This window comes from Parambassis ranga, chromosome 2 (genome assembly GCF_900634625.1).
Source record: "Parambassis ranga chromosome 2, fParRan2.1, whole genome shotgun sequence".
Classification (NCBI taxonomy): Eukaryota; Metazoa; Chordata; class Actinopteri; family Ambassidae; genus Parambassis; species Parambassis ranga.
In genome coordinates, this window is record NC_041023.1 from 32,709,944 (window position 1) to 32,731,783 (window position 21,840).

The 21,840-nt window shown below is 43.6% G+C and overlaps 5 protein-coding genes across 11 annotated transcripts in view; 2 read left to right on the forward strand and 3 right to left on the reverse strand.

Moving 5' to 3' along the window:
- celsr1a (cadherin EGF LAG seven-pass G-type receptor 1a) overlaps nucleotides 1-8,514 on the reverse strand; it is a 68,517-nt gene extending 60,003 nt beyond the window's left edge. For all 6 annotated transcript variants that reach the window (XM_028400827.1, XM_028400826.1, XM_028400824.1 and 3 more), the window contains exon 1: nucleotides 4,824-8,514. In XM_028400827.1, the coding sequence (XP_028256628.1) occupies nucleotides 4,824-8,322 (3,499 nt within the window). In that variant the 5' untranslated portion in view covers nucleotides 8,323-8,514. The remainder of the gene's footprint in view (nucleotides 1-4,823) is intronic.
- Nucleotides 8,515-9,375: 861 nt separating this feature from the next.
- Nucleotides 9,376-12,920, reverse strand: trmu (tRNA 5-methylaminomethyl-2-thiouridylate methyltransferase). Of its 2 annotated transcripts, none has more exons than XM_028400828.1 (11): nucleotides 12,721-12,920; nucleotides 12,384-12,549; nucleotides 12,195-12,301; nucleotides 11,752-11,874; nucleotides 11,455-11,627; nucleotides 11,329-11,382; nucleotides 11,187-11,253; nucleotides 10,902-11,002; nucleotides 10,662-10,806; nucleotides 10,487-10,569; nucleotides 9,376-10,404 (listed from the first exon to the last, which is right to left on the reverse strand). In XM_028400828.1, the coding sequence occupies exons 1-11, from the start codon at nucleotides 12,800-12,802 to the stop codon at nucleotides 10,255-10,257; spliced, it is 1,251 nt and encodes a 416-aa protein (XP_028256629.1). In that variant the 5' UTR covers nucleotides 12,803-12,920; the 3' UTR covers nucleotides 9,376-10,254. The 2 variants fall into 2 exon arrangements, with proteins under 2 accessions (XP_028256629.1, XP_028256630.1); XM_028400829.1 differs by having other exon boundaries at nucleotides 12,384-12,590; nucleotides 12,721-12,764.
- On the forward strand, nucleotides 12,605-14,862 carry LOC114432667 (L-threonine dehydratase catabolic TdcB-like). Its single transcript, XM_028400830.1, has 8 exons — nucleotides 12,605-12,622; nucleotides 12,888-13,040; nucleotides 13,323-13,500; nucleotides 13,578-13,759; nucleotides 13,835-13,965; nucleotides 14,045-14,193; nucleotides 14,268-14,357; nucleotides 14,436-14,862. The coding sequence occupies exons 3-8, from the start codon at nucleotides 13,323-13,325 to the stop codon at nucleotides 14,675-14,677; spliced, it is 972 nt and encodes a 323-aa protein (XP_028256631.1). The 5' UTR covers nucleotides 12,605-12,622; nucleotides 12,888-13,040; the 3' UTR covers nucleotides 14,678-14,862.
- A 75-nt stretch (nucleotides 14,863-14,937) lies between these two features.
- Nucleotides 14,938-17,190, reverse strand: tprkb (Tp53rk binding protein). The gene is made up of 4 exons (XM_028400831.1): nucleotides 16,982-17,190; nucleotides 16,729-16,851; nucleotides 16,474-16,650; nucleotides 14,938-15,454 (listed from the first exon to the last, which is right to left on the reverse strand). The coding sequence occupies exons 1-4, from the start codon at nucleotides 17,120-17,122 to the stop codon at nucleotides 15,368-15,370; spliced, it is 528 nt and encodes a 175-aa protein (XP_028256632.1). The 5' UTR covers nucleotides 17,123-17,190; the 3' UTR covers nucleotides 14,938-15,367.
- A 234-nt stretch (nucleotides 17,191-17,424) lies between these two features.
- On the forward strand, nucleotides 17,425-20,501 carry alg10 (ALG10 alpha-1,2-mannosyltransferase). Its single transcript, XM_028398024.1, has 3 exons — nucleotides 17,425-17,765; nucleotides 18,415-18,612; nucleotides 18,702-20,501. The coding sequence occupies exons 1-3, from the start codon at nucleotides 17,601-17,603 to the stop codon at nucleotides 19,761-19,763; spliced, it is 1,425 nt and encodes a 474-aa protein (XP_028253825.1). The 5' UTR covers nucleotides 17,425-17,600; the 3' UTR covers nucleotides 19,764-20,501.
- The last annotated feature ends 1,339 nt before the right edge of the window (nucleotides 20,502-21,840 follow it).

The following is a 21,840-nucleotide window of genomic DNA, read 5'->3' on the forward strand; positions in this document are numbered from 1 at the left end:
GCCTCTCCAGGTATATAGGTAGGTGTATAAACAGCACTGATTCAACAGATTTAGATACGACCATACCGGTTTGCATGATGAGCAATAAAAGAAAGAAAGAAAGGCAAGTCAGGGTGATTTGTCACCAATAACTCCAGACAGCCGTTCACACATACCAGATGGTGACTGTTATTACCATTCTATATACTCCTACATACCCGGGCATAATAGGCTCGTTAACAATGTCTGTATATCTTTGCTATTGTTACTTTTAATGTCGCATCTTCACAGCTCATCACCGGACAGTTTGAAGTATCGCAGGCACATTGGAACACAGTAGATGTGCAAATGTGGTCATAAAGGCACAAACACTGAATCTTTGCTGTTGTTACTTTTAATGTCGCATTTTCACAACTCATCGCCGGACATCTCACGCTGTTGCAGGCACCCTCTCTGTATAATGCCCTCTTGCCATGGCACACGTCCTTGTGGTGTGTTAAAAAACTCAGTAAAGTCTTTCCTTATAGTTTAGTGGGCGGGCCGTATGAGGAGTTCTGCACACACGCGTCTCGCGGAGTATGGTACCTCAGTGCGGAAAAGACCTTTTTTTTGTATCTCTTACCACCCGTGGAGCGCGTTCTCCGCTCTTTGTCTCGCGGAGTATGGATCCAGCTTGAGGGGCCATGTTGCTTCTGCATCAGCAGACGACCTAAGATCCTTAAATGCCCCCCCCCCCCTTTTCTCTAACCTGTAATTGAGCATTCAGACATCAGTAGAGTCGAACAGTGACCAGTCCTGATCCCCTGGTATTTACACTTCAAACTCTAGCATACAGCCTGGAGGCGCGCACACACACGCACATTAAAGCCTCAAAGTTAGTGTACAAGATAAAGCATGAATGTGATTCCTTTCTCCCTCATTGAGCACATAACAGCGATGTGAACACTGTTATTACACCTGCTCTGCCTTTTCCAAAGCTCTGCCTCAGGACAAGGGAGCATCATATAATGCAATTATGTTTTCAATGCTGACAGAGAAAGCAGTTTGCTGCTGATGTATGATTTGGGCTGAGAGATATTTAGACAAAAGTATTCCTGGAAAATATTTGCTTTCTTGCAAAGAGTCAGACGGGGAGATTAAAAATCACTTCTGTATTTTTATATTCAATATGATTCCAGAGACAGGAAGCTCAAACAAACACAATGTAGTCTGATCTTTATGCTAATTGACATGAATGCAAGCAACATTGATTCTTATTCATCTCTCTCTGCTCCACCCAGATTAGTCAGAACAGCCGCGTGTTCGGACACATACGTATACTTTGGAGCCTGGAAAGATGGATTATTGTGTGAACTCATAACATGATATATTAGTCAGAACATCCTCATCAATTAGTAGTAGCTAGCATCACCAAAGTAAAAAAAAATCACATCAACTGAGATGCTAACTTAAAAATATAATGGACACTTTAGCCTTAATATGCACACGGACATAAAAGCAGAAATCCCACCAGCTGGACAGCAGAGACACACAAAGGCAGACAGGCATGCAACACAGAGAGAGAAGTGAGGACAGTAATCTAATAACTTTCTATAACCACTCAGGACAGATTTAGCCTCGACAACCACGTGGCAGTAGGACAACACGACGGCAAAAAAATGGGACTATTCTTTAAGACAATGAGGAAAGCATTGAGGGGGAGAAGGGAGGGGAGTGATGTGAATGTAGTGAGAAGTTTAAAACCAGGAGAGTGTGTGTGATATCTTAGGAATGAATGGGATCTCCTAATATCAGTTACTGAGCATGCCAAGCCTGGGATACACACACACACAGACAGTTGCTACAGAGCGCACATAGGCGCCAGACTTATGGCTAAAGTCACAGCACTTTTGATACTGATCTGACGCAGAAATGTGTACTTGTTTCCCTAATTGTTTCTGTCCCATCCATCAGCCTGAGGTCATACATTTTGTGTAGAGGAGTGTACAGGGTATTTCACTCCACTCATGTTCTTAGATCTCAAAAGTGAAAGGTCACCCTGCCTCACCTGCGCTCCAGTGACACGGAGTCACGGACATCAGACATGAGAGCAGGAACAGGACAGGAGTACCATACACACCAAGTATCCTTTTATTGTATGCCATGAACAAAGAAGGAAGAACCCCCTGTTAAACCTACTGATGATGTGGTTAAAAAAACAACAGCCCTGCATCACTAAACAATACAACTGTAGACTGTGGATACAGGCCATTATAAACCTCACTATAAGGCAGGTGATACCTTTGACATTTCTATCTTCGCCACTCTCATCACGTCACTCACTCTGTGGCAACACATATAAGCAAGCCAAATCCTGGATTGTTTGATGAGTAGTGGGGCCGGTTCACGCCAGCAAGAGGTCTTCAAACTGCCATGCTATCTTGAAAAAGGAGGCAGGAGTAGCATTAGACTGATGAACAAACTTCTTGGCATGAAACCACTTGTTTTTGTCTTGGTTACCATAGAAACAAGCACTTTCCAGACCTTAACTATGCATACATATGAGATGAAGTCAGTGAGACTGCAATGGTTTTTTGGGACCAATGTAGCTGAAGCCTCCATTGAAGAATAATTAAAATCAAGCTTTGTCGTCGCAAGCATAAAAAGTTTATTCTCTTCAGTCCAGGGTTGCCTTTCTGATTTGCTGTCTCTGATTGGTTAATGAACTGCAAATGCCTATACTATATTGTAACTTGATACCTCTGGCACAAGAATTTCCTTCGTGATTAATAAAGTTTTATCTTATCTTATCTTATCTTATCTTATCTTATCTTATCTTATCTTATCTTATCTTATCTTATACAGTATGTATATAAGAAAACACAGAGACAAACACAAGGTGTGCTGTGAAAGTCAGAAACTGACAGATACTCATTTTCTAGAAAACAAGAGTGAAATGTGACAAGAAAAGATAAGAGCTCTTACAATGAGAACACAAATCCTTCGGCAACTGAACCACAGAGCTACCATCACACACAGGGAGAGGGAGGACAGGTGGATCAGTGTTGTGACTAGGAGAGTGTGTTAAGCGAGTGTATCTCTGCAGAGTTATCAGGGCGTTCTTGTGTTTCAGCACAGGGCACGAGAAACGTTCTCAGGCCTTCCATCTGCCAGAGGCTGCTGGCCCTCTTCAAACAAGACAAATCAATGCTCACTTTAACACATCAATCATAGGTCTTTTGTTCCATTGATCAGGCATAAAAATTGAGGTTAATGGAGAAGAGGAATCTAATGCACTCTGATCACTCATGGACAATGCATAAAGTCAGCATACTCCTCTAGACTGGAATAAAAGTTTAATTAGCTGTATTGGTTTGGGAGCTCCAGGACACTGTCAGTGTTTTGTCTCTTCATGCCTGTTAAGGTGCTGATCTCCCTCCAGTCCCCTTTAGGCATTCATTTCCCAAGAGCCCAGAGGTCGGGAGGTCAAGACATCACTGGTAATGGTTACCTAACACTTGACATCAGGGTGAGGCACGAGGAGGGGGGGGCAGTGGAGCTGTACTTCAATGTGAGTGTCTGCTTAATTAACCCTGGACATGTGCTAACATTTATTTATGTATTTGTGTGCTACAAAGTAATGAAGATGTCCCCCGCTTGGAGCATCATGAGGAGGTCACTGTTGTCACTGACACACAGAGGCTTGTCAGCTGTTATTGACAAGCAGGAAAGAGGTAATGAGGGCCTGTGGTGGTGAGCAGCCATGTCTGTAGGGCTTCTACAACAGTCATAAAACTCTTAGGCTGCCTTTTGTCCAAGACAAAGACAAGTCCTTCAGACGTATTGTTTGTGATGCAAGTAAGAAACTGCTACTCCAGCACACCAGTGATTCAGATGAACCACAGCAGCTCACCTACACTGTGTATGACAAGCTGCTATTTGATAGCTGTGTTGGAGTTTTGCCCATTTTAGGGCTTAATGCGCTTTGTGAGATCAACACGTGAGAAAAGAAGAGGAAAGATGAAGAGGTGGTTGAACAACCAGCTTTCAACAGGTGACAGAGGAGTTATTCTGTCAACTATTAGATTAATGTCAGGGCTCTGAGTGTGTGTTTGTGCTGTTGCTGTTTCCCTGTCTGTTTAGGTGTGAACATTCAAGTGTTTGCTTTTGTCTAATCTTTAACTTTAAAGAACAAAGTCTGCTTGTCTTGGAACCAAAAAAAAGATCCTTGATGCAAATTCTTTCTACATGACTTTGCAGTTCAACTGCAAAACCTTTCAGATCCAAAGACCTGGAACAGAAAGCTCTCTTTCATTCAAAACTGAGGAGTGAAAACTTAAGCTAAGCGAGAGGAGAGTTGGTGAAATCCTGGGAAACATCTTGCCACAAGATGTTTATCAAGCACCTACACAAAGCCAAAAATAATGACTTCAAAGAGTGCAGCCTGTATGCATGCTGTAGAGGGGAGGTCATTAGTTTCACTATGTGCCTCCCTACTTCTGACAGGAACCCACATACCTGCAACAACAAAGTGGCTCAGTTCTGAGGGTTCCCTGCTAAAAAAGCCTTTTTATTACCCCGACCAACCACTTGCACACAATACATTTATCACCTGAATGGCACAAAAGCTGCACAACCGGATCCTGCACAGAGCCTGCAGCAAACACTTAACCGCTCACACAGTCAACGCCGCAGCCAAAACCCGCCTCTGCTCCTGCTCAACACACAACTCCACACTGACTGTACACAATCAGTGACTCAAATTTCCACCTTTACCACATTTTATGCGCTTGTTTAAATGTGCTGACACATGAAACTGACATCAAAAGCAGGACTTTCTCACAGATAGAAAGGAGCTTTCTTACCTGTGACTGAAATGGTCATGGGGGCTTCCAGAGGCCTGTCGTTGTCCAGATCCCGGCTCAGTCTCAGATCCCCAGTATCTTCATTCAGCAGCAGCAGACTGAGTTCATTCCCAGATTCAAACTTGTACCGAAGCTTATCCGACACATCCGGGTCATGAGCTGGTACCTTCCCAATTATTCCTGTCGGAAAACTGTTAGACTTGTTGGTAACGTAGTTATTAAAAATGATCTCAAAGTCCTGCAGCACCGGTGGGTTGTCGTTCATGTCTACAAGACGGATGTGCACGGTGGCCCGGCTCACCAGTGGTGCTGACGTGGCCTGGACCACTATGACATACTCGGTTTTGACCTCATAATCCAAGTCTGTGAGTGCAGTGAGGTCGCCATTAAAGATGTCAAGCTGGAAAACCTCTGGAAAATTCCCCTCTACGATCTGATACATGATCTGAGCGTTGGTGCCCTCATCGGGGTCGGTGGCCGTGATCTGGGCCACGACAGACCCTACAGGGCTGTTCTCCTTCACATCAATGAACAGCTCATCCTTCTCAAACACTGGAGCGTTGTCATTTATGTCCTGGACGACGATGTGAACAGAGACAGCTGCTTTCAGAGGAGGAACACCTCTGTCCACAGCAAAGGCCTTCAGGTTGTAAACAGGGACGTTTTCACGGTCCAGTTTGCGAGCAGTTCTGATGATGCCAGAGTACGGCTCTATAAAAAAATCCCCTTCTCCATCATCGCCACCTTGGAACGTATAGCTCACCCTGCCATTGGAGCCAGAGTCTCTGTCTGAAGCAGAGATCTGGAGCACACTGGTGTAGACAGGTGCATCTTCAAATACACTCCCCTGGTACATATCTCTGAGGAATTGAGGAGCATTATCATTAGCATCTAGGATGATAATCTCCACATAAGTGGTGTCAGATTTCTGAGGGATGCCGTTGTCTCTGGCAATGATGGCTAACGTGTAAGAGGCCTGGTCTTCATAGTCGATCTCCATCTGTGTTGTGATGGCACCTGTATCTGGGTCAATTTTAAACTGAGGAACATTGTCTTCCATCACATAGGTTATGCGAGCATTTTCCCCTGTGTCTTCATCCGTTGCACTGATCATTACCACGGTGGAGCCGACTGGCTTCTCCTCACTGAGCATCACCTGGTAGTTGGCGCTTTGGAAGACGGGCCGGTGCGTGTTGGCATCCGTGACGTTGATAAACACCTGAGCTGTATCATAGCGTGTTCCATCGCTGGCAGTGACTGTCAGGACGTACTGGCGCTCCTGTTTGTAGTCCAAAGGAAGGGCTAAGGTGATGAGGCCGCCACCGCTCTGGCTAGTGATGGCAAAGCGGTTTCTGGTGTTGCCACTGGAGATCTGATAAGTCACCACACTGTTGACATCCCTGTCCACGGCAGTCACTGTCAGCACGCTGGTCCCCACCACAGCATCCTCATTGATCTTCAGTGCGTAGGTCTTCTCTGTGAATGTGGGCACGTTGTCGTTTACATCGAGCACTGTGATGCTGACACTGGCTGATGATGACATCACTGGCATCCCATGGTCTCTTGCCTCCACGCCAAAGGTGTAGAAATCAGTGGTCTCCCTGTCAAGTTCTTCACTCACTGTAATCCAGCCTGTGCTGTTGTTGATGGTGAAGGGAAAACCTGGTGTGGTGTCAGTAAGCCGATACTCCAGACGGGCATTTTCCCCTGAGTCACCATCAATTGCCTGAATGTGGATCACAGAGTAACCGATAGCCACGTTTTCCAGCACTGTAGCCTGAAAAGGTGTGCTGACGAACATGGGGGCATTGTCATTGACGTCCACCACCTGCACCACCACCATCCCTGTGCCATTTATGAGCGGAGGCCTGCCACCGTCCTGAGCCTTAATCCGCAAATTATACTCCCGAATCATTTCATAGTCCAGAGGATTGATGACATCGATGACACCAGTGGGGGTGTGGATGTAGAACTGTCCTTTAACGTTGCCACTGATGATGCTGTAGTGAACTTTGGCGTTGTTTCCTTCATCTTTGTCTGTCGCTTCCACCTGGATGACTTTGGTGTTGACGGCCACGTTCTCCGGGACCTGCACCACGTACCTTTTCTCACTGAACTGAGGGTAGTTGTCATTTTCATCCTCCACAGAGATGTTAACGGTGGCAGTGGCACTACGGGGACCCGGGTCCTTGCCCTGGTCGTTGGCCTCGACAATTAGCTGGTACTGGTCCCTGGTCTCCCTGTCAGGCCGCTCCCTGATCCTCACCAGGCCGTTCCGTGGGTCAATTTCGAACACAGAATTCACTCCTTCGCCGTTGACAATTTTATAAATCATGTTGGCATTGGAGGGGGCATCGCCATCAGTGGCACGGATTGTCATCACTTCAAAACCCACCTCTACGTTCTCCCGGATGCTTACACGGTATTCGTTTTGCTCAAACACAGGGCTGTGGTCATTGGTGTCACTCACAGTGACAGTGAGGTAAGAAGTGGCAGATCTTTTAGGGGTTCCGTTGTCAGTGACAGTCACTTTGAAAACATGGGTGTCTTTGACTTCTCTGTCCAGCGCCTGCACGGTTGTGATGCTTCCAGTCTGTGAGTCCATGTCAAAGAAGTCATCAGACCTCCTGTCAAACAGAGCTTCCATGCTGTACTCCAGCCTCCCTGCCTCTCCATCATCCGGGTCTGTGGCTTTTAGGGTAATAACCCGCGTGCCCGCAGGTTCATTCTCAGGCACAGACACCTGATAGTTTGGGAGCTGAAACTGTGGGGCAGCGTTTGCTTGTCGCTTCCCCCTGCGGATGGATTTTGCAGACTTTTTCTGTTTGTGCGCTCTGAGAAGCGTCAGGCTCAGCTGAACGCAGAGTCGTCTGCCTGGAGAGGAGCTGTGCAGCGCGCAGTGCAAACTCACCCTGTGCTTAAAACACAAGTCACTGGCCAGGATCAAATCCCCACGTCTGAGCACCGCATCAAAGTCTTTCCCTGCACACTCCGTGTCCAGAAGGGCAGCATTCCGCGTGGAGGTGGGCAAAAGTTCTGTCACATTCAAAATCACCTCACCTGCGTGTAAGCAGGAAGTTGTCTCCAGTTTTGAAAGGTGTTTAATATGGATATGTGGCACACCTGACGCTTTCTTTCTCTTGTACTTAATAAAACAGTCCTGGCCGTGCACAAACACATTAAAATGCGTCAGGATAACGTCCTCGGACGTTGTGGAACCTGTTCTGAAATAAACAGGCGCTGGGTTCCTCGGTGTGTGCGCACACTTCACTTTGTGGGACAGGCGGATCAGCCCGTCGTGGCTCCCCACTTGGAACAAACCCTGAATGAATTGGGAGGATAAAGTTCTGTCGATTTTATAAGTCCATCCAGGTCCGAGCGACAGGTTCGCCAAAAGGCTCCCGGGCTGTAAATTCTCAGAAAGGTGCATCTCCAAACATTCCGCAAGCGGCGCGGCGAAAAGGACACAAACCCAAATCCAACACATCGGTAGCTCCATGCTTGTAAACCTGCCAGATCCCACTCAACTTCACCGAAACTTCCTCCACAAAGGCATTAACTCTCCCTCTCCCAGCACCGCGCCTTACTTTTATCCCGCATTGTGAAGTTTTAAGATGGAAAAAAGACGCCTGGTATCCATAGTATCCGCGTATCCAGGGCGCGCAGCGGCTGCGTGAACACACACTGAGTTTAAAATGAGTACAAAATGGCTCCGTGCCTCCTCCACCTCCTCCTCCTTCTCCTCTGCTCCTCAGAGGCTTATTACCATAAACCTGCTGTGTTCGCCCTCTGGGACGCTTTCACGGGAGGGGGCTTTTTTTTTCTCATGGAGATTTAGAAAGTGGCACCGACCGGGTGACCAATGCGCACAAGTCCATTGTTATTACAACAGAGGGGAGAGCTGGGTAAAATTCACAATGTGTGTTTGAGTGTCGCTCCTTCTTCAACTTTTGTGTGTTGAAGTAGTTGTATGCAGTGATGGTGCAATAAAAAGACCTATAGTTGTCATACAGCGAGTCTGGAGAAATACAGTATCATCATTTTGGGGGGGTGTTTAAAATTATTCATTTTTATGATTGTGTGCTTTATTGTGTGAGATTTTGCTATTAATGTAACAATGATGATGATCACTCAGAATAAATGATGGTTGTGCTGGATGTGGTTAAAAACATAAAAGTATAGATTTTAATGGGCCTTTAACTGATTCTCTGATCAGTTTTTGTGCTTCTGAGTCCTAAAGATTCTCCTCACATTTGTTTTTGTCAGAAAAAAAGAGAGAAGTGCTGTCAGACAGGGCAACCTTTCAAAAACTGCCAAAAAATGTAATGTATTCTTCATTCTTTGCTTCAATTTGTAAAATGAGATCATGTCGTGACTCTCATTAGCATTAACAGATATACAGTATGTTGTTTGTGTCTATGTTAACCCCAAAATAGCAGGTTCACACTCAGGAGTAAGCTTGTATTACAGCGCCCCCACGTGGATCGGTGAGGTTACAGCTGAGGCGCACTAATCCTTTCCTGTGCAGGGCCACAAATCAATTAGTCAACTCTTCACATGTTAGGTTTATTTCCTTTTTCAAATATCAGTATGTACAGTTTGGAGTTGAGTTTATCTTCCAGACCTACAAATAAAGGCACTTATTTGTTTAGTTCCATTTCTTATCACTCAGTGGTGTCAGAAAAAGCAACAAGTCAGTATGAACATTATAAAACATCATTATAACATATTTAGTCATTCCTGCATTGTTTAGTTTCATCATGGAGAACAACTGAGCTGAATGGAAAAGTTATTTAAAGATATCAAACTACGAACACCGTCATCAATTTGATTGCAACCATTTAACGCGTGTTTTTAACACACATATTTAATTTGGTGACATTACATACGGAACGATGCAAAACTGAATTGTTGTAAAACTAATTTATCGTCTTTGCAGACATTCAGAACAAAAACTTAAGCCAAGGAGGAAACTTATTATATATTAGATACACAGCAGCCCTTGAAATTATATTATACTTATTATACTATAAGCATATTTGCAGATCATGCATATCAGACGTGTCTGAATGCCCTCTTTCTGGTTACTCACAGCTTTCCTGTGATTACAGTGAAACAAAACAAGGCAAAAGGTCTTAAGAGATGCACAGACAACATACTGCAGGTTGGCTGTTTGGAGACAAAACCTCTTCCAGTATTAAAAGTCAATGCACTTACAGTATTTTTAAAAAAAAGTTACTTTTCTCCTCTAAAAACTGACTTTGGCTCAGATGGTTATTCTAAGCAGCAGACTTGGAATATACATACATTTTAAAGATCCACTCCCTTTAGCTCCCGGGGTTTATGAATACTGTCTGTAAGTCTAAAAATCAAATCTTATTTTCAACGACAGGTGGTCTAACTAGAGTGCACCTACAGAGTGGAGGTCATGTCAGCTGGCTGGTTTGGGTGTCGGCTGCTCTTTGCTCTGTGCAGCTTCTACCAAACGTTCTCTGCCCTTTTGTAGTGTGTACTCGCTGGGTCCCAGCTGGATAATCTTTCCACTGCCCAGACACTCGTCCCCTTTGTACAGCACAGCAAACTGGAGCAGGAAAGGAAAATTAGACTCACACTTATAGTCCTGATCATACTAATACAGTGTCTTTTGTAATAATGGTGGTTACCTGTCCGGGTGTCAGAGCTCTGAGTGACCTTGAGAGGGAAATCCACACAGATCCGTCCATGTTCAGAGTCACTGTGCAGGGGACTGAAGGACACAATTTAGGTACTGTAAGGGTGATCTGAAGTTTGCTTATTCTGAAAGATGATTTCACACGCCTTGATGACAACACAACTTACTGAGTGGCGTCTGGTGGATGAAGCGGAAGTGACAGTCCAACATCTGGGTCCGGACCAGTTCAGGAGGCGGCTCGAGTGATATCCAGTGGAAGCGGTCTGTTCGCAGCGTGTCACGGAAAAGAGCTGGGTGATTGGTGGACGGAGCCTGACCCACGACAGGTTCGGAGGTTAAGAATGAGCCGAGTTTTACTTTTTAAGGATGCTACCTGCTTCAAGAAATCACAGATGGCCTTTCCTTACCACTAACATATCTCCAGTCACAATGTCCTTGTCCGCAACAAACCAGGAGTTCTTCTGTCCTCCTATCCTCGCCCTCTGGCCCAACGTCAAGGTGAACCAACCTGTTTGGACAGAGACAATAGACATGTCAGAGGGGATTTCTATCATAGGTTTTGGGATTCAGAGGGCAAACACCAGGATACATAAGTCAATAAACCAACAGACAAATTTATTTTTAATGCTCCACATATGCATAATGATATATTTTTATATCAATTTAAGAAAGTCAAACAAACACAATCTTACCTTTGTGTTTTCCTACAATTGCTCCATCTTCAATGGAGACAAAGTTCCCTGGTTTAGGTTCGAGATACTAAAAATAGAAATATGTTTAGGTCCTCTATTATCTGAATTTTTTACAGATAATTATGAACTTTTCGCTTCTTGCCTCCAAAATGAAGTTTTCAAAGTTTCTCTCTCCAATAAAGCAGATGCCCGTGCTCTAAAAGGTACAAGCAGTGTCGTCACATATGTCCTTACGTATGTCTTTATACATGTGTGGTTTTCCTCTCACCTCTTTCTTCCTCAGCACATGATGAAATCCTGCCTCAGCTGCAATCTTTTTAACAAACTCTTTGGTGAGTCCAGTGAGCGGGAATATAGTGTGTCGCAGTGCATCCTGTGAGATCTGACTGAGGAAGAAGGTCTGGTCTTTTAGGAGATCAGCTCCTTGGTACAACCTGACAGCTGGACGAAGGAGGACAAAAAAAAACAGATAATGACAAGATGGCCTAATTCTGAATTCCGAACCAATAAAGAGAGGTGTGAAATGTACAAGAGGAGAAATAAATTGGAGGTAAAGTCAACATACGATTTCTGATCTCAAAGCGATCTCTGAAGAGTGTGGATCGTGGCGCTTTGTGTTGCTGTTGGAAAACCTCTTCATCTTCTTGCGACGACCTTGCATAGTGTCCTGTCGCCATGGCGTCAGCACCTTAATCGACAACAACTAGTCATGTCATAATTATTAAAACTATTGTTTCATTGTGTTTAGGGCTGCAACGATTAGTACTCGAGTAATACTCGAGGACAAAATGCATCGACAACTAATTTAGTATTCGATGACTCGTTAGTGACTAAGCACTGAACTAAGCAATGATGCTGCAGCCATATCTATGGGGAAACTATGACATTTACAAGTGATACAAGTACTCGAATAATCACAAAAATAATCGGCGAGTATCCGAGTATCAAAACACTTGTTTGTTGCAGCCCTAATGTTTCACATCCATTCTTTTAGAATAAACAACATACCCAGAGTGTTGATGGCGTACTTGTAGAAGTGATTGAATTTGATGTGTTTGTTGCAGAGGATATCTGGGTTTGGGGTCCTGCCCTTCTCATACTCATTCAACATGTTACTGCGAGAGGAAAATGTAACATTTACAATAACAAGAATAAAACTGTGGCTCAGAATTTTAACATGCTGCTAGTATTCTTAACCTGAAAACTTCATGCCAGTATTCTTTGACGTAGGACACTTGATGAAAGGGGACGTCCAGAGCCTGGCACACTCTGTAGGCGTCCTCACAGTCCCCCTCTGCTGTACAGACCCCCTTCTCATCCAGAGAGTCCCAGTTCTTCATAAAAACACCTGTCACACTGTAACCTTCACATAGCGGGACAGCGTGTGACTGTGAGCACATTTAGCTAGCAAAGCAAAACACGTGCTGAAACTTACTGTAAGGAAATAATATGTGCATTTTTATTGTAATGTTAGTCTTTAGGTGCAGTTTATTATTAACAAATGGCTGCAGATGTATTTCACGTGTTTTCTTACCTCGTCTTTTTAATAATAACGCCGCGACAGAGCTGTCAACACCGCCGGACATGGCGCACACCACGTGCCTTACCAAACCCATATTTTCTTTAATTTAGAACACGTTATATTTTCTTTATTGTGTGACTAAGAAACCTTAGCTAACTGCTGTCCCTTGCCATTTTCAGACGCCGCCATATTTGAGGTCCGGCGGGCAGCAGCGTCCGATTTGAAACAAAGTGGAACCTTCCTGCAACGGCGGACCACTAAGGCTGTAACACTGTAAACAGCACGCAGCTGCAAAAACTCATAGAAAGGAACAACACAAATACAGGAATAAGGTCAGCGGAAAATAAACCTATAACAATAACTACATGTTTATTTATTTATGTAGTTGTTCTTGTAACAGATTATCCATCCATTAGCTGTTGATAAATCTTGGGTTCTTGGACTTTTCACGTCCACTGTGACTTGTTATTAGTTACACATATTTGCAGTATTCTTTGCGTTTTCTTCAGAATTGCTAACAAAAATAATTATAGTTATATGAAGTAAATCTAAACCTTTTAAAGAGTAAAATGTTTGCTACACACTGCATGATATTCTTTATGTTTCTGACACAGATGGGTGAGGTAAGTGTAGACTCTGTCACCCTGGATCTGCTGAAAGAAGCCAGGGAGACAGTGAGGAGCAGTCCTCTGGGTGTCATCCACACTCCCATGATTGCCTGGCATCAGACCACCCTGCCTCTCATGGTCAACTGCAACATCCAAATCAAACTGGAAAACATGCAGACAACCGGTTGGTTGAAATCCCACTCTGATTTATCACATTTACACAGTTCTGCACTGATTTGGTGACATGTTTTTATATGACAGGGTCCTTTAAAATTAGAGGAGTGGCCAATCAGTTTGCCAGAAGACCAAAGGGAGGCCACTTTGTCACACTGTCTGCAGGGAATTATGGGAAGTCTTTTGCATACGCCTCAAAGTTCTATGGGGCAAAGGGAAAGGTGGTGATGCCGGAAACTGCCCCAGAGTCCAGATCCATCCTCATACAGGTCTGAGGAGGCACAAACCTTATCAGTTATTTGTGCTGAGTAGCATTTAGACATGTGTGTTTCTTAATTCTTAAGAGTTTGGGGGTGGAGGTGGAGCGAGCTCCCACATCCCGTCTCCTGGATGTCGTGAATCGTTGTGTTCGGGAGGACAACATGACCTTCATGCACTCTTACGATGACCTGGATCTTGTAGCAGGACACGCCAGGTACATTCAGCATGTGTGATTTGACATATGATGCTGTGTTTTCCTCATTTTTTACCCCCTACACACCATGTATGCACAGTCTTGGTCTGGAGGTGCTGGAGGAGATGCCTGAGCCTGATGTGGTGGTTGTGTGCTGTGGTGGAGGTGGCCTGCTAGCCGGAGTAGCTGCTGCCATTAAAATGTCAGGTTGTCATAAAGCGAGGATCTACGGCGTGGAACCAGAAGGGGGTAAGAAACAGAAACAGGTGGCTGCTTACAGATCATCAGCTAAATCTTGAATTTGTGTGTTTGTGTACACGCAGCCTGCACAATGTACAGAAGCTTCATTGAGAAGAAGCCAGTGGGGATGGACAGTAAGAGCATTGCCTCAGGCCTTGCACCACCTTTTGCAGGTATAACGTCATTTGTCTTAAAGAATAATAGAGACGCGTTTTGTTTTTGGTGACAGTTTTACTTCTCTTTGATTATAGGCAAGCTGCCGTATGAGCTCTGCCAGCGCCACGTGGAGGAGATCGTCCTGGTTAGTGATGAAGAAATCAAGGCAGCGGTCTCCACCCTCTACAGATCTGGGCTTGTGGTCGAACCATCGGGCTCTGCTGCCTTTGCGGCTATCATTAACAACAAAATTCCAAAGTTGGAGGGGAAAGACGTTGTGTGCATCCTCAGTGGTGGGAACATTGGAAAAGACGAGCTCACACACTTTCCAGACTGATACATTCACACATTATGAATCACGATGGAATCAGTTTTTCAATGAATTTTTACTAATGTCCAGTATTTGAAAGTACCACTATGTGAAGCGGATCAATATATATTTTCACTTGTAGATTATGTCTTAATAAACATCTAATTATGAGTGTACAAAATGTTACAACCTCAGAAGAAATTGTAATAAAATGAGAGAATGATGACTTTCTGGATGAAGTAAAAGTTTATGAAGCTTTAGATGAAAAACATTCACACATCCAAATGTTTTAGACAGACATGATATTTAATATTTTAGTCATCTTATGCTGGCGGTTGGCCTGACTTAATGTCAGTGCTGTGGATGTGGGAGTGTGTGTTTTTTTTTTTAATCCTCTAGAGACAGAGTTGATATTTAGGTCCAAGCGTTTTGGATTCATTATTCAGCACTGCTGCCATGAGACCAGCTTTGCATCAATGTCCCCTCCTGTCAAAAAACTCAGAGCCCACCTTCAGCTTTGAGAGCCTAAAATAACCCTGATCCAAAAAGTTCAAAGAGAGCACAGACATGAAACACTGCTGTGGGATGGTGCTTAAATAATACACTGCAACATCCCCAAGTCCTTCTATAACTTTTCCTGCATGTGTCACTGTGATAGAGAACAGATACAATGCAGACAATGTCATAAAAAAGTAAAAAATAGAGATAATATCTGATCTACATGACATCCTTGGTGGCCATTCTGCATACGACTGCATCAAGCAGACTCCCACATTTCTCCTCTTGAGGTGTGATTTTGTACAGCTGTAATAAAACAAAAGACACAAAACTCGTAAAACTCCTGCAGAAATCCATCAAGTAAGGGTGTCATCATCAAGGACCTGATTGATAAGTTTATGGCCTAACGGAACAGTCAGGTACTGTATTTACACACGTAATCCAGTGGAGTGCACATGTGATTTCTTTATGGAATTCTTCATCTTGGAACTCTTTGTCATTGCCAGTGCCATGGCACCTACTGTCTGTCTGTAGTCTGAGGGTAGCGAGTCAGATGAATAGGGTGTAAAATTCCCGTATGACAGTTGAGCTGCCTGGACTGTTGACCTGATGTCCCTTCAGCATTATAGGTATAAGAGTGTGCACCTTGATCACCACAAAACAAAGGCCATCACTACAGCTATTTAGCTTCGTCTGAATGTATCCGCTGCTTTAATTGTTTTTTTTTTCTCTAGTTCAACTGGACCTCAGTCTCAGTTTGTAGTGCATGGCCATGTTCCTGACACCCAGCTTTGTGCCAATGTACCCTTTTGTTGCTAGTTAACCTCCTAAGACCCGAGCTTTGATATGGCTTGCATTTTAGATTTCCTCTAACTATTTGGGCTTAGGAGGAACCAATAAATATAATAACCAAATCTTATCATTGAACATGAAGCTCCTTTTGAAAAAAAATATGTCCATATATGTGAACACTCGGCCTGTATTCTCTCAAAACAATCAGTACCCCTTTGTGTAACAAAATACAAATCAGTTTTATTTCAAGACTGAACACTGTGCCTGAATATTTTTCATTGTTACTGTGGCATGTATAACTGATCTATGATCTCCTGTATAGTGACAGTGATTTTCTGTTTGTATTAACTGAAATATCACAAAATGTAAGGACTTTCTGCCCTCATGTGTGTATGTGCATGTATTGAATGGTGCATAACTGATGTCTTAGGCCATAAACCTATCACACACACACAATCACACCTCCTAGCTGCTACAAGCATTCAGTCACATCAAGGCCTCATTTGATGTTATAAAAAACACATGCAGACTACCTTTTTGATCTTTTCAATGTCTGACAGTGAGGAAACGTCTTCCACTGGAATCTGCCGTCCATCCACCCGTGTTGTGATATCCGACAGATGCTGCAAATCGTCTTTGTTGTGAACTACAACCACCATGACAACGTCATCGCCATCAGAGATCCCAAATCTTTTGAAAGCTTCTGAGATCTGTTCACAAAACAGGTTCCAGTCAAAGTGAGACACAATGTGCTGTATATGCTTCATGCATATGTTCCTGTTACTCACCTTATTAGTAGGTGATAAGTTAAAGATTATCTCTGAGTACAGACTTCTTGTCTTCATTTTTCCAATTGTTTGTAAATGAACAGCTTTGTTGGCAGCTATCAGCACTTGAAAAGGATCCACAAGCTGTATATTGACACAAAATCAAATTCAAGTTATTCACTGGCCACGCTGTTACCAAAATCAATCAATAAATGTACTATTAAAACACACATGCACATAAATGTTGCTAAAATACGTAAATATATAGCTTCACCATTGCTGGATTGATTAAGGCGCCGCTTATTTCCCCCTCCACGGCACTTTGTCTCAACTCTGCCGCATTTTTAACTTCTTTAAAAAGCATTTGAGTCACGCTGCGATCGGGGAAAAGCTCCAGCACCTTTGTCAGATGCATCTTCTAAAAATGTTTAAGGAAATACGACAAAGCTGCGATTTTCAGCTATGGACGAGCTTCACATGGTGGGAACCATAACACGGTAACACCGCTTAAAAAGAAGTTTCCTTCTTGGAGAAAATGTTCTACAAAACATGAAAACAAAATTTGATGACGACATCTTTTATGAAAATCCATGTGTATATTTAGGGCCGTCATTATTTTAATAGAAATGCAACGTTCAAGAGTGTAGCACTGCCTAGGAACTAATTATTATATCAGCATTTCAGTACCGAGTGTATTTCTGAGACGGACCGCCAGCTGTCAAAAATCAAAACTCTTCCGTTTAGCAACGCTGGACGGATTTCAACCGGTTTCTCCCTAAATTGGAGCTGCTCAGTGGCTTTAATATGCGAATTTAACAACTATGCGTGATAAACAACATTTTACCAGCTAGCTTCGGACTGAGTTGACTTTGCATCACGGTTCCTCATCAAACATGGAGAAATTTGAAGGCTACATTTTCACTGCTCTCTGCAGTGTAAACTTCTTGATCTCCTGCCTGCTGTTTTCCAGAGTTACACGGGAGCAAAGGGAACCGTACATGGACGAAATATTTCATATTCCTCAAGCTCAGAAATACTGCCAGGGAAAATTCAACGAGGTAAATTGGGTTTCTCGGTGTCATGGTAGCCATACAAATATGACTCCCATCACTGTTAAGGCGGATTAAGGTTAGCTAAGAGCAGCGGAGCTTTTGTCTAAAATGATGTGGCAGCTTGTAGAGGTTTTAATCTCCATCAGACATATAGCATTGCATTAGCAGTTTGCCTGAATGTATTGTACTGTTACTACTGATATGAAGCTTAAAGGATCAAACAGCAGTTTTATTTCTTGTAAAGCCCTTTTAATTCCGTAAAGCTTACACACTGTGTTTATAGATATGATAAATGTTTTTGTGATGTCACGATATCAGAGTATTGTAAAGAAAATGGAAGGCTCCTCCAGCATTTTACACGGGCAGGCAGCTTTAAAGTCTTCTTTTGTTTAAGTCATGTTCCAAAGGGATACTGATCCCCTCATTTCCCATGATGCAACAGGATTGTGACTATTTAAATCAGCCTAATTAATGCAACACCATATCTGTATTATCCCAAGCATCCCTTTTAATTGCTCTGTCACACCAAACAATACATATGCCATTACCAATACATCTGTGACAGGCTAATATCAGTCAGTCAGTAATGTTATTGACTGACGTACTAAATAAATAAACTGACTTTCCCCATTTCGCCTGGATTTGATGTGTGCAGTGGGACCCAATGATCACCACGCTCCCAGGCCTGTACCTCGCCTCTGTGGGAGTCATCAAGCCCATGGTGTGGCTCACTGACCTGACAGGCGAGGTGGTGTGTTCCACAGCCATGCTGCGCTTCATCAACTTGCTGTTCAACTGTGGCAACCTTTACCTGATCTACCTGCTCATCTGCAAGCTGCACCTCAGGGAGAAGGTAACGGCTGGATGATTAAGAGAAAATTTAAATGATCTTGCCCCCCCCCCCCCCCCCCCCCCCCTGATGTCATGTTACTTCTCTTCTAGACACGAGGAACCTCACGTCGAGTCCTCTCAGCGTTGTCTCTGTCCACCTTCCCTGTGCTGTACTTTTTCAACTTCCTGTACTACACCGACGCTGGATCTACATTCTTCATCCTCTTCACCTACCTCATGACGCTCTACGGCTGCCACAAGGCCTCTGCTCTCCTCGGAGTCTGCTCTGTGCTCTTCCGGCAGACCAACATCATCTGGGTGGCCTTCTGCGCGGGCACTCTGGTGGCCGCCAAAATGGACGAAGCCTGGAAGACAGAGCACACAAAAAAGAGGGATGAGAAGTCTTCACCATCACAGGTCCCGCTGTCATTTAGCGGAGCAAAAAAAATCATCCTTTTCACCCTGGAGTTCCTCACCTCACCGGGTCACGTGAAGGCGGTGCTGCTGGTGGCGTGGCCGTATGCTGTGGTCGGCGTGGGTTTCCTGGTGTTCGTGGTTTTGAATGATGGGATTGTGGTCGGCGACAGGATGAGCCATGAGGCCTGCCTTAACTTCCCCCAACTATTCTACTTCTTCTCCTTCTCCCTGTTCTTCTCCCTCCCTGTCTCTCTGTGTTACAGTCGCGTCTTCCGCTTCCTGCAGGCTCTGAAGAAACAGCCTTTTTTCTTCCTCTTCATCACTGGACTGTCTTTACTCCTGGTGTGGAAGTTCACTTTTGTCCACAGGTACCTCTTGGCAGATAACCGCCATTTCCCCTTCTATGTGTGGAAAAAAATCTTCCAGAGGCACGAGCTGGTGCGCTTCCTCCTCGTCCCTCCATACATCTTCGCCGGGTGGAACTTCTTGGATTCCTTCAAGTCTCGCTCCCTGTTCTGGAGTTTGGCCCTCATGGCATGCCTCCTGTTTGCCACTGTCCCCCAGAAGCTTCTGGAGTTCAGATACTTCATTGTTCCATACCTGATCTACCGCCTGCACATGCCGCTCCCCTCGCTTCCAAGACTCACAATGGAGTTCCTCCTCTACACAGCCGTTAACGCCGCCACTATTTACATCTTCATCACTAAGACCTTCCACTGGCCGGACAGCACAGCCACACAAAGGTTCATGTGGTGAAAGGAAGCGTTATTGCGGATTCTTACTGTACAATTCACAAAAGGCTCGGATACAAAAACAGACAAAATACAACACCTGCATTTTTTTATGTGATGGACAAAACACAACAGATTAATAGTTATGATGAGCTCATAAGAATGACAAAGAACATAAAAAATAAAGAATACAGTTTTAGCAATATTGTGGTGATAAACACTGTAAAATCAGTCTGTATATAAAAGTTGTTTATACCTTTGCTTGAGCATCTCCCTCTCTTTAATGTAAAAATGACTTTATAGTTTTCTGTGAAACAGCATTTTCTAACAGCTGACTGTTTTTTTTCTTACTGTACATTTAAAAATTACGTCTTTGCAGATCTGTTATCATAAATTGTAAATATGATTAGAGACCAAAAATGACAGCCATATTGTTGTTTTGCCAGTGAAGAACACTGATGGACACATTAAACAAAAGACTTTATAATAATGTTTGAACATATTAGATTTATATTTTGACCAAGGATACACTGAAGACAGATGATGTCACAGACTTTTAATTGAGATGTTTTTGTTTTTTTTTTGTTGTATTTGCGGCCTTCTGTGTGTTCTCCTCTCAGCGGTTTATTTCTTGCTTGACATGCATATGAGGATATTTTTCCTTTGTGATGTGACTTTATGATTTCAGAGAGATCTGACTTGTATGTGTTACTTTCTGTGTTTACTCATCTTTACACTGTCCATCCAGCTGTACATATGCTGCTCCCACGTGGATACAATCTTGAAATAAAATGTCATTAGTCAGGTTTATAGAGCATCTGTGGACGATAGTCTCTATTCTTAGTTGATTATTCCTGTTTCAAATGTCTTTACATCAGGAGATACAAGGAGTGCACTGCTAAATCTCTCTGCTTGTGAGTCTGAGATTTAGGACATTAATCCATGTGATCAGTCAGGGATCTAGGAAACCGCAGTCAGACATTTTTTGGTGTGGGCGACCATGATTACATGACAAAAGACAAAATTCCCTCGACACAGATTAGATTCAGAGTTCATTCATTGAATATCAAATTTAGAGAAAAATGAATGAAAAAAAATTATTTTGATTAACAGACAAAATTCTAAAGCCAAGCATGAAGAGCCAAGCAACACTTGTCCTGCAGTGCAGGGTCACGGGGGCCTGGAGTCTATCCCAGCCCTCTATGGGTGAGAGGCGGGGTACACCCTGGACAGGTCACCAGTCCATCACAGGGCAACACACAGACAGACAACCATTTACACTCACACACACACCTACGGGAAATGTAGAGTCAGCAAGCAATGTCTTTAGACTGTGGGAGGAAGCTGGAGCACCTGGAGAGAACCCATGGGGAGAACGTGCAAACACCACACAGAATGGCCCCAGTCAGAACCGAAACGGGAACCCTCTTGCTGTGAGGCGACAGTGCCCACTCACAACCAAAAACGTGGAAAAATATTACATACATTTGAGCATTTTAATTAAGGTGCAGAGAAGTCAACTTTCAAAAGAGAACTAAATACTCAAAGTACTGTCACCATTAAAAATAATAAGCTTCATTGGCAGTACAAAAATGTTTCTCCAAAATATTTTCAGAAGCAATGCATGATTCAGTCACTAGGAGGAGCTGTAGGACAGAGCAGGATGTTCATTAAACCATAATTCAATATGAACAAAAAACTCAGTTTAAGACACTCACGGCAGAGTAATGCTGAAAAATGAGCTTGTGTTAAACCAACATTCACAGTTGAAGGACATTATTATGTTTTTGATCATATCTCCAAATAAACAGTCTGACAAAAAGGACGCATCACTTTGATTTCGCTCCTTCAAACCCGTACAGATTCACAGGACACACTGGGATGATTCCATGTGGTGACTGCACTCTGATCCTGCTGAAAGGAGACACTGCTCGTGGTAGAAACCCTGCTTCTCTTTTCCTCTCTTCACTGCCTCATTGATTTTTGTTTTGTGGGATGATGAAAGAAGACATTAGTGCTTCTTGCCACTGTGTTCTGGCATTTTGAGGCTAAAAAGGAGGCAGCAGCATCACTTACAAATGTGTTTCATTTTGCCATGCAGT

Bases quoted from the DNA above. Each gene is read 5' to 3' on its own strand.
- alg10 (XM_028398024.1), top strand. From the start codon at position 17,601: ATGGAGAAATTTGAAGGCTACATTTTCACTGCTCTCTGCAGTGTAAAC. The intron at 17,766-18,414 runs GTAAATTGGGTT...TGATGTGTGCAG, and splicing joins GCCAGGGAAAATTCAACGAG to TGGGACCCAATGATCACCAC. The intron at 18,613-18,701 runs GTAACGGCTGGA...CTTCTCTTCTAG, and splicing joins AGCTGCACCTCAGGGAGAAG to ACACGAGGAACCTCACGTCG.
- trmu (XM_028400828.1), bottom strand. From the start codon at position 12,802: ATGGGTTTGGTAAGGCACGTGGTGTGCGCCATGTCCGGCGGTGTTGAC. The intron at 12,550-12,720 runs GTAAGAAAACAC...CGCTATGTGAAG, and splicing joins GTTATTATTAAAAAGACGAG to GTTACAGTGTGACAGGTGTT. The intron at 11,003-11,186 runs GTAAGATTGTGT...CTGTCCAAACAG, and splicing joins AATTGTAGGAAAACACAAAG to GTTGGTTCACCTTGACGTTG.
- tprkb (XM_028400831.1), bottom strand. From the start codon at position 17,122: ATGCATCTGACAAAGGTGCTGGAGCTTTTCCCCGATCGCAGCGTGACT. The intron at 16,852-16,981 runs GTGAAGCTATAT...GTCAATATACAG, and splicing joins CCTTAATCAATCCAGCAATG to CTTGTGGATCCTTTTCAAGT. The intron at 15,455-16,473 runs GTAGTCTGCATG...GTTTTATTACAG, and splicing joins ACATTGAAAAGATCAAAAAG to CTGTACAAAATCACACCTCA.
- LOC114432667 (XM_028400830.1), top strand. From the start codon at position 13,323: ATGGGTGAGGTAAGTGTAGACTCTGTCACCCTGGATCTGCTGAAAGAA. The intron at 13,966-14,044 runs GTACATTCAGCA...ATGTATGCACAG, and splicing joins CTTGTAGCAGGACACGCCAG to TCTTGGTCTGGAGGTGCTGG. The intron at 14,358-14,435 runs GTATAACGTCAT...CTTTGATTATAG, and splicing joins CCTTGCACCACCTTTTGCAG to GCAAGCTGCCGTATGAGCTC.